Here is a 14,474-nt window from a genome sequence, read left to right as displayed (position 1 = left end):
AAGCGAAGACATCCCTTTCGACTGTGCGCTGTGTTGAATTACTTGTCTTTCACTTTTTTACATTTTCGGTGGGGGCGGGGGGAATAAGCTATCATCATCAAGATTGTGAAATTCAAAACGAGGAGAATGTACCCCCGCAAAATACGAGTATATGTACCGTTTTCGCCTTCTGTGTAGTTTTCGTTCTTCTTTTTCCCTTCCTCACAGTCTATTGGATGCGATTCCGTCTCAGTATCCCCCATCGTTTGGTCTTTACTTTTGGGTATCAATGGGGCTGTACATAAAGGAAAAAACATAACTAAAAAGCAGACATAAAGAAAATCTAACCCAAGTTCTATAATTATGTTTGTTAATTTTGTTGGTTCTGAAAACACTTGGTGTAAATACAATGAAAAAAAAAAGGAGGAGCAACGATCCTAGGTATTCTAATATTTTTCACATGTCCATAAAGACTGTACTGGTTCATTGTTACTCGTCAAGAGTACTCTTCTTTAAAAAAAATGAAGACAATACACATTGATACATGCTTATAAACACGGCTTCCTGCACTAGTTGTAGGAGTTATAAGTGATTTAACAAGCACTATATCTAAATGCTTGCACGTAATATTCATTTTCTTTTTTGTGCCTTTTGTTTCTATTTGTCATGTCTGGGGCCTGTGCTGTCCAAACAGTTCCAGTTATTATTATTGTCACTATTGCCATGACGAAATATATAACTTTCATTATCATTATCATTATTATTAATGTGTGCTAAATATTTTTTAATATTTTAATTTTTGTTTTTCTAACTTTGACCGTCCAGCTTCTCAAAACCAACAAAAAGCCGCAGATTAGGATATCAAGAACCGAAATGTTTCGTTTTGGTTCACCAGCTAAATTTTATTAAGTCTGTCATACCTTAAAGATAAATCTTTTCCCTACATATTGTCAAAATTTAATGGCTTAAAACAAACCCAAAATCATAATAACAGAAGTTTTCTGGCCCATTCCGTAGTCGGACAAGCGCGCCTAGGCTCTATGTTTTTTATTGATCCTTTTGCGCCACATGCTTGAGTGACATACCCCACTCTCGAATTTCTTTTTACTCCTTTTCCATGTAACTGCACCTCCAAATTCTCTCTCTCTCTCTCTCTCTCTCTCTCTGTCTGTCTGTTTGTCTCTCTCTCCCTTCTTTCAATCATTTTTAATGGGTTGGACGGTCTCTATTAATAAGATTTAAAAACTTACAACTTCTTCTTTTCAATTATGTAGAAAAGAGGACATTCATTTTGGCTTACTTTTTGTGGATTTTATAGCTGCGCAGTTACAAATAATTAATGTAAACGCATTCCTTAGTGTATACAACGTCAAATAGAGCTGTACACTGACAGGGAAATCATGAACTGAACTTGCTGAATATTATTAGGCATACATCCTACAAAATATAGGACTGATAAAATAAAAACAAAGCAAAAAAGCCATTTTTCACATGACGTGCAGGTAGTATTGCCATTATTTTTTTTCATGCACTTTGCGGTTTTTTGTTTTTTTTTTAGTGTAGAAAGAGCGTATCTATGAACATATCCAAATTTTCCCCATTTTGGAAGGTTTTGGGGGTCCAGATTTTAATTTGGTCTGTTCTTGAAAATCATTTATTTTGCGTTTCAGAGATACTACGTGTTATCTTCTCATTCGGCATTACACATTTTTTTTTCTCATATTCTGGCAAATGGATGTATTTGAAGAGTTGCCCAGACCTGAATTCAGCTAGAGTGTTCATCATCTAGGCAAAACCGTACGTATTTTGATATACTTCTTTGTGGAAAATGCTAATAATATATGATTTCTTCTGGCTAGCGATTGGATAAGAGGCATACATTTCGATATATCCTTTGGACAAATAAATCATCCCTCGTTGAGTCTTTTGGCAGAAGAACGTATCTATAGATACATCAGTCATTTTTTTTTTCATATCAAATGTTTTCAACAGCCGAGTGTCTTGGCAAAGAGATGTATTTCTAAGTAAACCCTGATATCAAATCAATTATCTGGTATTCTACGATACTTCGGAACATGGGCTATCTATCCTATCACGCATGCGCGGAAAGCCCAGTGCACTCCGTAGTCTGCATTATACTTTTCAAGTGTTTGTCCATATATTTGATTTGTTTTGATTTGATTTATGTCTGCTTAATTCCGTTACATCAGATATTATGTTGTAAAAGTCATTTACGACAAATAGTATAATGACAAACAGTTTTAGTACAAAAATAAAACAAATACAAACAGCTTAGGGAACTTAAACAGAAGGCTCTCCGAAATAAGTCAAGGCTTGACGGTATAGAGACCCTATGATACATACACATACATACCCATATGTATGACATAAGACCCTTTGCCTCAACAATGAAGGCGTATCTTTACGTACGCTTGTCTGCGTAACAATGCTAAAGGATTTTCGAGGAGTGTGTAAAATGATATCCCTTTTTTTCGAAAATTATCATCGGGAATGTGTACTGAGATTGTTTAGGCAAAAAGGAGCACGTGCACCTGCTTATGTTGACCGATCTATAAAAGTCTACAGGAAGACAGAATATCAAAAAAATAAATGTAACATGTAAACTAGACACCACATGAAAACTGACTTAAGGCACAAAATTTAAATGCCTTTGTCAGGCAGTGAAAATATCAAAACTTCAAGCTCGACTTTCTCAACTGTCGGCACTGTGAAACACAGGTACACCCCTTCGCTAAAACACGACATTTCTGAAAAATGTAAGGAAAGCTTTATTGCAATTTTCAATCACATGAAATAACATCTATGTTAACTGTAAATTGACCACTATAAAGGTAGAAAAAGGAATTTCATCTTTAACGGGCTTCAGCAAAACTTACTCTTTTCAGACTGCGATTTCTCGTCTGATTCATTTTTGACATTTTTTTCGTCAGCTGCAGAGGAATTCCAAGCTTCACCTGCACGGCCTTTGGTGGATAAAGTCGTGGAATATGTACAAACAAACAAACAAACAAACAAACAAAAAACAAAAACAAAAGAAAAAAACAAACAAACAAACAAACAAAGTTTACTTTAGATTTGCACCATTATATACTGTATATATGCAATAAAATGTGTACTGGTGGCACAGGTAGGCATTGAACCTAAATTATCATCATCCGTTTTACTCTCGTCCGTGCGTCATCTATTCAATGATCTGTCACATTTTGAAGATTCCCTGTAGTTCAAGGGACTGATTCCGCATTTCAAATTAATCGCCATGACCCATCATTCTGCTGGCGATGTTTCAGTCTTATGATAGGACCGCTCGTCACAAACTCTTACATTAAACTTCACAGACGCACAAGTCTCTAATGATAGATTGCTTACCCTCTTTTACTGACGGTCTCCTTTGCTCATTGTGGATAGATACGCTTGGGTCCTTTTCGGGGTAGATATCGCACTGGTCTTTTTTGATGCACAAATCTATTGGACCCCAAAACGAATAAAAAAATAAATGAAATGAGTGTGTTTGACATAATTTTTGCTATAGCAATCACAGAATATTGGTCGTTTGACATGTTTAAATACAACATAAATGCTCCACGGGATTTGCAGAACCTGGTAGGAAGCATCGATCCTTCTCGTGTTGTCATACAAATCATAAGAAAAGTAAATGTCAGTGTGTATTGTAGCGCACATAGACACACACAAAGAAACACACAGATTGACACACATACAGTATATACTTACTTAGTTTAGAAAGGTATCATACCTGCAACGTCTTGTCGATCACATTTTTCAGCAGCTTTCCGAAGTCGACATCTAATCTCGTAATTGCTGCATTCTTGTCTCGACACCCAGTCTTCCAGCAGCTTGTCTGTTCTAAACAACCATTCTAAGTTCTCCTTGTTTCTGGCATCTATGTCTTCTGGCGTCATGTGTATTTCTCTACTTAGCCACTCGAAGTGCCGTTTGGTTATTCTCCGGGCCAGTGTCTCAAAGTCCAGCGGCTTTTTGTTCTTTTCTGAAACTGAATTCAGAGAAAATGCAAAATACATCAATTTTCCGATCTTCTTTCTGTTCGCCTCTAAATTGCTAACCAAGCAGCGGATGATACTACGTCTAATGTTCTTCTTATCTCTTTCACCACACGAAGTAACCAAGAGAGTTTTTTTTTAGTCCATTCAGATTTTCATTTCTCGTGACTGTGGACATTCATCAAATGTCTTTAGATGTCACCGAAATTAGCTAGGGATTTAGTGTAAATTTTATAAGAAGTCACGGTGTGCATAATTGTGTCTCACTATTCACACAATACAAACAAGAAAGATTTGGTCCGTCTACCGTTATCTAGTGTGATGTAAACTTAACAAATTACAAAAAAAAAAAAAAAAATCTTTGAGGACACAAAGGAAACCCGCATTCTACAAACACACTGCTTTGGCAACCATGAAGTACTTAAAAAAGGATCACAGTGGATGTGCACTCTGTACACTAGGTATGCGTAAAGTAGCACGATCTCTAGACGGATTGATCGACATATAAATCATTTGCATGGTCCTCTAAAAAACTGTATTGTTTCATTGTTATGAGGGTGTGTCAAAAAAAAAAAAAATAGATGCCTGTTGCTTTTAGTGAAACTGTCTTCTTTTACCATTTTTTTTTTTTTTGCTGATTTATTTCTCTCATTTCCCTGCCTATCATTTCTAACGCACTTATTACATGGAACATGAATCGTCATCGTCAAAAATCACCGATAACTTTCAAATGAATATTATGATTTCATTATAATCATTATAATTATGGTGAAGATACATGTATTCTTGTTCTTAAAGGAACAAAATCCTTCATATTTGGACACAGAGACCCATTTCGGAATGGAAAATGCAGTACTCAAATGAAAACAGTAATGTTACTACGTTGGCACCCTAACAAAACTGCGGCGTCATGAAATGGACATGTTTCATTAACATCACAAAGCTTCTGCAGAACTCATGAAAACATGAATTTTGTCGGCCCTTGCAACAACAGGCACGACAAAACAGTCGCTACCAGCTTTGATTAAGATTAGTTCGAAGCATAAACGAACTCTATCATAGCAGATTGTACTACCTAACGTTTGAGGCTTCTTCTTCTTAATATGCCTTGCTTTTATCGAACCAAAACTGAGGATCCTGAATTTCACTATCATCTATATTGGTTTCCCTATGAGAAAGCCTCCACACCATTTTGTACATCTCGATGTGATTTTGAAGAAATTCATGTCACTACTAAATATCGCATGGCCCACGATTAGAGGTATGTGTCAAAATTTCCACTTTTGGAAAATGTTTACTTACTCTGGAAATACGTCTTAGCAACTGCCTTACAACCAGTTTTTTCTATAGCCAAGCAAAAAGCCACATTGATGTTGACAGGTTTGCCCTCTCCCACTGGCGACTCTTGTAGTTTTATGTTTTCTTCTACACGCACATAACGCGTCGTCTCCGTCCTCACAATACCCTGTTTGTATCCATCTGCCCACTCTTTCAAGTTTGGAGAACACTTCTCCACCAACGCTTTTGTTTCCTCTGCTTTGTAGTCCACTTGGGTTTCAATGTCTAGTTGCTCCAGTAGGGTCTTCACTAGTTTGTTCTGTTTTATGGCAATACACCACAAAACATGACCGATATCGTCAGGGCAAAGCTCATCGCCCTTCTGACGATACTCTGAGGAGGAAAGATTTAGGCGGATGTTAATCTAAAACAAACTTAGAAAATGGACGAATATAGTATTTTGTTACAGTACAAACGTTTGCTAGAGAGGGGACCTTTTGACCGAAGGAAAAAAAAAACCAAACAAACAAACACAGAAACATAATATCTAGAAAAAAATAATTTCAGTGAAACCGAATGGGTTTACCGCTCAACTCAGTGTTCAATCCACTTTTCAGACGAGTTCCGGAGAAGAATAGAGCAAAACATGGGGGTGGGGGTTCTATTTGGGCCGTGGGGTGTACATCCATTCCTTTGTGTACATTCTTTTACATTGGCAAGAACAAGTGTCGAATCCGTAGACTATAGAATAGTCTACAAATTAAAGGAGAATCGTCATACATTGACTATGGTTTTCGAAACAAAAAAAAAATCTCAAACGGTTTATGTTTGTCCATTGTAGTTGGTCCTGGCTCAGGTGGGCCACCCTTCGTTACGCCACAAAACAACAATTACAACAACAGCAACAATTTTAAAGTATACTCCTTAATGCACATTGTAGGCCTACTTATATACAAGAGGATTTCTCTCTCTCTCTCTCTCTCTCTCTCTCTCTCTCTCTCAATCTATTTATCTATCTCTTTCGCGAGTAAGGAGTAACTTGGGAGACCCTAAGTGGGACGTGGTACCCATATGCAATGCTATCCTCCTAGCTATAACAGTCACATATTTTTTTAGATTTAACCATGACGTGTTATTAAGAAGAAAATAGAAATGCGACGATTGGGCCCAAAATTTGATCCTCACTCCCAGGGACTCCCAAATTTCTTGTCGCCCCTTCTATAGCAAACTTAAAGATACAGTCACAAATGTACTTTATCTTTTCATTTTCTACTTAGATTACTACATAAATTCTACATCTCCAGTTATGTCTCAACAAAATATTACAAGATTTAAGGAAAACTTGTTATGCATTGATTGGTCAGTGGTTCTCAATGCAAGTGAGTCTAATGACGCATACGATAAGTTTGTTGATCTGATTGACCCCCTCTTCTCTTTACACTTTTCAATAAGACCACAATCTAGATCAACTTTTAAAAAAGATAACACGATCCCCCTGGATATCAAAATTTTTGTTTAGGTCTATCAATCTAAACAATAAGCTTTTTTACATTCAAGTCTCAAAAAACTGATGTGGCTAAAAGCAAAAATACCAAATATCACAATGTTCTTACTTCTGTGTTGCGTGATGCAAAAAAAAAAAAGAACTAGACTCGGAATTTGTCAAGACTGACAAATTAGGTGATCCGATCTCTTCGAAAATCAATGATTTGAGTCCTGATCCAAATATTCATGACCATACAGGTTTCATCTGTGTTGACGGGACATTGGCCGTGTGATGTTTGAATTCTCATTTAGAAAAGGGAGTGAGACCTGCCATCTTTGGTACCGAATTCCGTATACACTAACGGAAATACAGAATGAAGTATATTTGACCTTTGACCTCACTTTGCACACCTAAGATGGCGTCTAAGCAAAAAGTAATTATTTTATGAAATGATTCTTGTAACATGGTCTTTGCGTGTGCAAAATATGGGAAAGATAGGACATGTATTCACCAAGATACAGGATGAAACATTTATGACCTTTGACCCTAATTTACATACCCAAGATGGTGTCCGATCAAGTAGTTGTTATTTTATGAAATAATGTACGTGACATGTACTACATATGTGCAAAATATGGGATTGGTAGCCATTGTTGTTGTTCATCTATTGCACAGAAAGTAGTAGAAAGAAAGAAAAATAAAGAAAAATTGTTATTTTATAGAAATTTGAAGGAGAAGCATAAAACAAAATCAGAAAAAGATAAAGTAAAGAAAGGGAAATTAAGATTAACTAAAGAAAAAGAAGAAAAAAGTGTTTAAAAAATTAAAAAAAAAATATTGGCAGGGGTGAGCCTCGAACCAGGGACCTTAGGATTACGAGTCGGATGCGCTACGCAATGACCTATTTCATTCTCCATAGGCCCTGTGTATTAAGCAAAATGACGCTGCATCGAAGCCTCGTGCCATTTTCAACCAAGTTTTTCAACGTGATGCCGACATCGTATGAAAAAATAAAGGGCACACTTACGATAGCCCAAACTCTCAGCTACAACATACTAAAATCTGGGAGAAATTCACCGAAGCATAAGTGAGCTAGTACTCGAAAAAGAGAGTCATGTCAATTTTCACTTCCAGAAAAACTGCTCTCCCATAGAGATAACACGTAAACTGGTCAAATTTGACAATATTACTTTTAATCCATTTTTACGAGGTGATGCCGTCATCCAATCAAAATGTTGTAATTATATTAATGAAAGATCATTCAATAAGCTACAACATACTGAAATCTGGGTGTAAATTGGCAAAGGATAAGTGAGATACGCTCGAGTGAACTTGAAATTTGATGACGTCATTTTGAAAATTTACTTTTTTTACTTTATTAAGAAATTTGATATCTTTTAATCATTTTTTCAGCATCGTCAACCCATGAAATGACATGTCCAACTCATCAGCTTTCAGAATATGTAAAGAAAATGGGAGGTCACCGTTCATCCTGACGAGTAAAATCGGATTTAAAATTGGCGGTTTTTTGGCATTGTTGCACTGTATGTCGCCATTGACGCGCGCGCGGAATTTCAACTTTGGCGGGCCCGTATGACGTCATATTGAGTCGAATTGATTTGAAACTTGGTAGACGTATTCCCTGACATTTCAGGCAGGCGATAAGTGTGAAAAAACGGGAAATTTCTATTGCATATGAGCTGTGCGTGCGTATATGCGCACGCGCGTACGCGTCCGTAAATTTTTTTCAATTTTTCAAAAAATGCTCTAAATGGTCTGAAACGTGTGCAAAAAAATTTTGAGCTCGATTTGAGCATACAAATATTTCAACGCGCGCGTACGCGCACGTTTTAAGGTATAGATGAATTTTGAGAATATGAGTAGAATGCGCTTGACTTGAAATATATGTAACGTAAATTTCATTGAAAAATTCCATTCCATTAATGAGATATGATTGAGAATGTGTTTTCATATAATGACGTCATAGTGACGTCACGGTCGACTGATCACTTTGATTTTAGTTCGATTGCCGTCTTTGGGAGACGATACATATATAGTATAAGTTTGAAATTGATAGGAAGAGGACTTTCTGAGCTAATCGATGCACAACTTTTGGGGAGAAATAAGAAGAAAAAGAAGAAGAAGAAGAAGAAGAAAGAATCCGTACAAAAACAGAAGGTGATCCGAGAGGATACTCGGATCACCTAAATATTCTTTTTCACTGTTTCTTCTCCATGAGAAGGACATTATATCTGCATGGAAAGTTATTAACAATGGTCTTAGGAAGAATCCAAATAAATCGGTTATTCATAAGATTTGTTTAAACGATATTGAGTTAGGAGATGGTAAAGAAATCTGTGAAGCGTTTAATCTATAATTAATGTCGGACCCAATTTCGCTAATGCCATTCCGGAAACAGATACACCGCTTTCTTTGTAACTAAAGTCACCGCCTATGTTAGAAATCGAAATTTTTGATATTGTTAATAATCCTAAAACTATTAAAAAAAACCACTGGTTATGACGAAATATATTTTACATGAGATTTTGGTACCTCTTGCCCATGTATTCAATTTGTCATTAATGAATGGTGTAGTGCCTACTAGTATGAAAATTACTTAGTTATCCCGAATATATAAAAGGGGCAGAGAGGATAAACTGGGATATTATCGTAAATTATCGTTATTAACTTTTTCTAAATTACTTGAAAACTGCAATATAGTAGATGATAGTCAATTTCGATTTCGCAAAAAACAACAACAAACAATTCATGCTACTTCACTAATGACTGAGAAAGCTATTAAATCGATCGATGCTAACTATCTTTATAGACTACTCCAAGGCCTTTGACCCAGTCAACCACGAAATATCATTGTAAATATTACAACACTATGGGATTCGTAAGGGCATTGGATTGGTTTAGAAGTTACCTTACTGGGGTCCCTACCTTATATTGTAGGCCTGCCAATGCATTTTAACAAAGTGACCTCCTGTCACCATAGGGATTGCGTATCAAGTTGGCCCACCAAGAAGATTAGTAGAGGCTACTATGTAATCCCGTGAGATTTTTGTGCCAAAATTGATTTTTTGGGATAACATTGTCAATTTGGGGGTGCTGAATCCAAACAACTTTGGTTCCATTTTTTCGACCACGTCTTCGCCGCCATTTTGTATTTCAAAATGGCCGCAAAAACAAACTGTATTTTTATCCATATCTCATTAAAGGACAAGTCCACCTTCATATACATAAGAATTGAGAGAATGCAGCAATATTAGCAGAACACATCAGTGAAAGTTTGAGGAAAATTGGACAATCCGTTCAAAAGTTACGAATATTTTAAGTATCTGCGCAGTCACTGCTGGAAGAGAAGACTACTACAGTGTATAATGTCACATGCGTACAACTATATAAGGAAAATAAAAAGAGAATTTCATTAAATTTTACATTTTGAATAAAGTGCACATTTCTTCGACTTGCTACTGACGTATGTTAAGGGTAATATTATTCCCCCTGCCTTTTGAAAGAGAGAAGTCGAGTGTTCTTTTGTTATGCGAGAAAAATGGAAATATGTTCAATTTTCTTTATTCTTTCTTTATATCGTTCTATTCATGTGACATCACAAGCTATAGTAGTCTTTTCATCCAGCCGTGACTGAGCAGAAACTTCAAAAATCCATAACAGTAATGCACATGCTTGTGGTGTCCAACGTTTCAGAACAGCTGTTTCCTATTGTGGGTCATTAGATAGGCCACCATCTTGAATTTCAAGATGGTGGCCATAGAAAAACATATAATACTGTTGTAAGCGCCTTAGGGCGGACGTCCACTTTGATTTGATTTGATTTGATTTATTTATTCTCTGTATGCCATTTTTTTTTTAAATACATCAACTTTCTGCAATTTCATTAACAAAGTACAAAATACCGGTAGAATACGTTATACAATTTTCATCATTTTCATCAATTATGCAATACATCTGTAGTATAATTACATGAGTAACATGTTAATAATTTGCATACAGAACGATTGCCAATAATAAGCACAACGCTTGACTGTTTGGCAACCGATAACAAATAACATTATAGTGAAGAAAAACAAGAGGGTCCAACAAGATGCTCGTGGAATAAGGGTTAGGGAGAGGGAGAGAGAAAGAGAGAGAGAGAGAGAGAAGAAGGAAGGAAGGGGAGGAGATGATAAAAACCTCCGGATACTAGTCTCGCCAGATCAACTCGATATACCTCTATACCTAGACACATACATACATGCTCATACTGTATTTATACTAATAAATTACAGTGATGTATTCACATGATAAGTGTTGCTTTTGTCTTTTAAAAGTTACATTGAATGAGAAAGAGAGAAAAAGAGAAGACAAAAAGCAATCATCTACATACACAGCATAAATTTCTACGTGCCCTTTCAGGGCATGACGTTATAGTGAACCATGATTCGCCCGACATAACATGAATAATGAACAACAGAGAAGGAATGAATCCCAGTGGATCAGAGGAGCACAGTGTACTGCAGGTGCATCCGCACGTGCAGAGACTCGGAGAGAAAGAAACATAATAGAAACAAAGAAGGTATCACCGGTACTGTGAAATCAACACTTTCTTTACTGCTTTTTTAAATGAATGAATAAGACTTCATATTACGTAATTCAAGTGGAAGTCTATTCCAGATATCTGGGCCAGTATGTCTTACTGATTTGTGTGCTAGGAGTGTTTTAGGGTTCTTCAAGTGTACATCCATTGCTTGCCTTGTAGGATAAGAATGGATTTCTGAGTTCAGCTGGAACATATCAATAAATGAAGAGGGTAATAAGTCAGTATTAAAGCGGAACATCAAAAGTGCATTTTGTAAAGTGTGGATGTCGTTCACCTTTAAGATCTTAAAGCAGAAGATGTCTGAGTTTACATAATATTCCAACATTACGAGCAATAGGAGATGAAATATATTTCACATGATCATTCCAAGTAAGAGTTTCATTAATTACAATTCCAAGAAATTTAGTGGATGTTGTCCTCTCAAGAGGAATACCGTCTATTTTTAGAATACATTCAGTGTCACTACAAATCAGTTTCCTTGGATGTTTGAAGTGCATATAATTTGTTTTCTTTAGATTTAAAGATAAGATATTACTTTTGAACCACTGAGACAATTTTGGTAATTCATTATTTAAAGATCTAATAAGACATTGAAAATCTGAATTTGAGAGAAATACATTGGTATCATCAGCAAAAATAACGTACTGTAATAAACTTGATGCATTAGGTAAATCATTAACATATAACAAAAACAATAATGGCCCAAGAATGGACCCTTGTGGTACACCGCATTTGATCAACAATGTATCCGAATTACAGAATTCAAAACATGTGAATTGCTTTCGATCATTTAAATAACTTGCGATCAGTTTCAGAGCAGTTCCTCTTATACCATAAAAATGTAGCTTTGATAGCAAAATAGAATGGTCAAGAGTATCAAATGCCTTGCTTAAGTCCATAAAGACACCAATAACATGCTTTCGGTCAGCTAAGGCATTTGATACTCGATCATACAATTGTGCGAGCGCCAGGTCAGTTGAATGTGATTTTCTGAACCCATACTGATCAGGATTCAAAATATTGTATTTGGTTAAAAAACTGTCCAATCTATTATATACAATTCTTTCAAGTATTTTAGAAAAGGTAGGTAATAAAGAAATGGGTCGGTAATTACTAATATTCGAAGAATCATTTTTTTTTATACACAGGAATAACTTTGGCTATCTTGAAAGGAGTAGGAAATACTCCAGATAATAAAGAAAGATTGAAGATATGAAAGAGGGGGATAATAATCGATCCGATGATCTGTTTCAGCAAAACACTGCTGATTTCATCACAACCAGTAGAATGTGTTGATTTCAAAGATGATGTTATATGCATAATTTCTATATAATCAGTAGGCTTTAAAAAAGTGAATGATTACACGCATTATGAAGATATTGATGAAAATTGGTTCCATGGCTATCAACTTTCTTGGCCTGATTGGGACCAATTTTTACAAAAAACTCATTAAAAGCATTAACAATATATTTTGTGAAGATTTAACACAATGATCATTAAGATTGAATATTTTGGGAATAATTTTCTGTTTATTATTCCCTAATATTTCTTTCACAATTTTCCATGTGGTAGACATTTTTCCTTGTGCATTCACAAGTTGATTTTTATAATACAATCTACGCGACGTTCGTATTATTGTTGTCAGTTTATTTCTATACCGTTTATATTCATGTAAATTTTCATCAGAGTGATTATTTAATTGCAACATATATAATTCATTTCTCTTTGATATCGATTGCAAAATACCTCTTGTAATCCATGGATTTCTTATTTTTTTACTTCCTGTTTGTTTATTTCGCAATGGGATATTCTTATCAAAATGATAACAAAATTTATTCCAAAATAATTCATATGCTTTATCCACATCATCACAAGCAAGTACGTCATCCCAGTTTTCTGAAGATAAAGCATCATTCAGGCGGTTAATATTTTGGGTTGTAAACCTACGTAATTTTCCCTTATTTGTTTTCTTGGAATATCTTTGTACATCAAATAAGATACAAAAAATGGGGAGATGATCCGAAATCTCACTATAAAGAATACCGGATTGACTTTGCGCTACATTTGTATTTATAAATATATTATCAATTAAAGATGATTGCGCACTAATCCTTGTCGGTTTATCGATAGCACAATGAAAAAAAATAGACTGAAGTATTGTGCAAAGTCTTTGTGAGTTATTATTTTCAGATGATAAATCAATATTAAAATCACCCATTACACATGCTTTCTTATTACTGGTATTGATTTTAGATAATATAATTTCAAAATCATCAAGAAATAAGTCAACACTTGCATCTGGCGGTCGGTAAATAACTACAACAATTATATTCTTTTCATTTGGTATTTCAATTTCAACAGATAAAATCTCAGCATTAGAGTTTACAAAGGATAAATTATGCCTTACAGTACATGAGTATTTATTTGCAACGTACAGTGCTACGCCGCCTCCACGACGGTTTGCTCTATCAGAGCGAATCAAAGAGTAACCATCTATATCAAATATCGGTGGAGATTTGTCATTCAACCAAGTTTCACTTACACCAATATATGAGAAATCAAAGTTGAGAGATGACAACAAATTGGTTACATTATCATAATTTTTGGGCAAGCTGCGAGCGTTGATATGTAGAAAACTTAAAGGGGATGGCTAGTAACTGATCAGTGGGAATCAATGGGAATGCTGAGGGATGATTGTTCCAATCCTTGTGGGATTCATTTAAAAGTACATTATATATCTATTCTTATGTGAAAATTATTTGCTTCAGAATGGTCTCATATTCAAGTAATGTGCAGTTTAATCTTTCCAGGTAAGCGTCCCTGGTCAGTGACGGGGCATTAATCTGCACATTACTTGAATATGAGACCGTTCTGAAGCAAATAATTTTCACACAACAGTAGATATATAATGTACTCTTAAATGAATCCCACAAAGATTGGAACAATCATCCCTCAGCATTCCCACTGATTCCCACTGATCGGTTACTAGCCATCCCCTTTAAAACGGAGTTAGATTGGGCATGTTGGCACTGTGAAGCAGTGTACATACGGGTGTTTAATTCTTCGGGCAAAAAATATTTACAGTTTA

General features: G+C 35.6%; 1 protein-coding gene across 1 annotated transcript in view; it reads right to left on the bottom strand.

Moving 5' to 3' along the window:
* Nucleotides 1-3,862, bottom strand: part of LOC140229751 (uncharacterized) — a 44,592-nt gene extending 40,730 nt beyond the window's left edge. Inside the window, exons 1-4 of the mRNA XM_072309986.1 lie at nucleotides 3,752-3,862; nucleotides 3,367-3,462; nucleotides 2,877-2,963; nucleotides 158-274 (exon numbers count right to left, since the gene is read on the bottom strand). Coding sequence (XP_072166087.1) covers nucleotides 158-242 — 85 coding nt within the window. The 5' untranslated portion in view covers nucleotides 243-274; nucleotides 2,877-2,963; nucleotides 3,367-3,462; nucleotides 3,752-3,862. The remainder of the gene's footprint in view (nucleotides 1-157; nucleotides 275-2,876; nucleotides 2,964-3,366; nucleotides 3,463-3,751) is intronic.
* Between the last annotated feature and the right edge of the window lie 10,612 nt (nucleotides 3,863-14,474).

Source organism: Diadema setosum, chromosome 6 (assembly GCF_964275005.1).
Source record: "Diadema setosum chromosome 6, eeDiaSeto1, whole genome shotgun sequence".
Classification (NCBI taxonomy): domain Eukaryota; kingdom Metazoa; phylum Echinodermata; class Echinoidea; order Diadematoida; family Diadematidae; genus Diadema; species Diadema setosum.
This window is presented reverse-complemented; position numbering and strand designations above follow the sequence as displayed.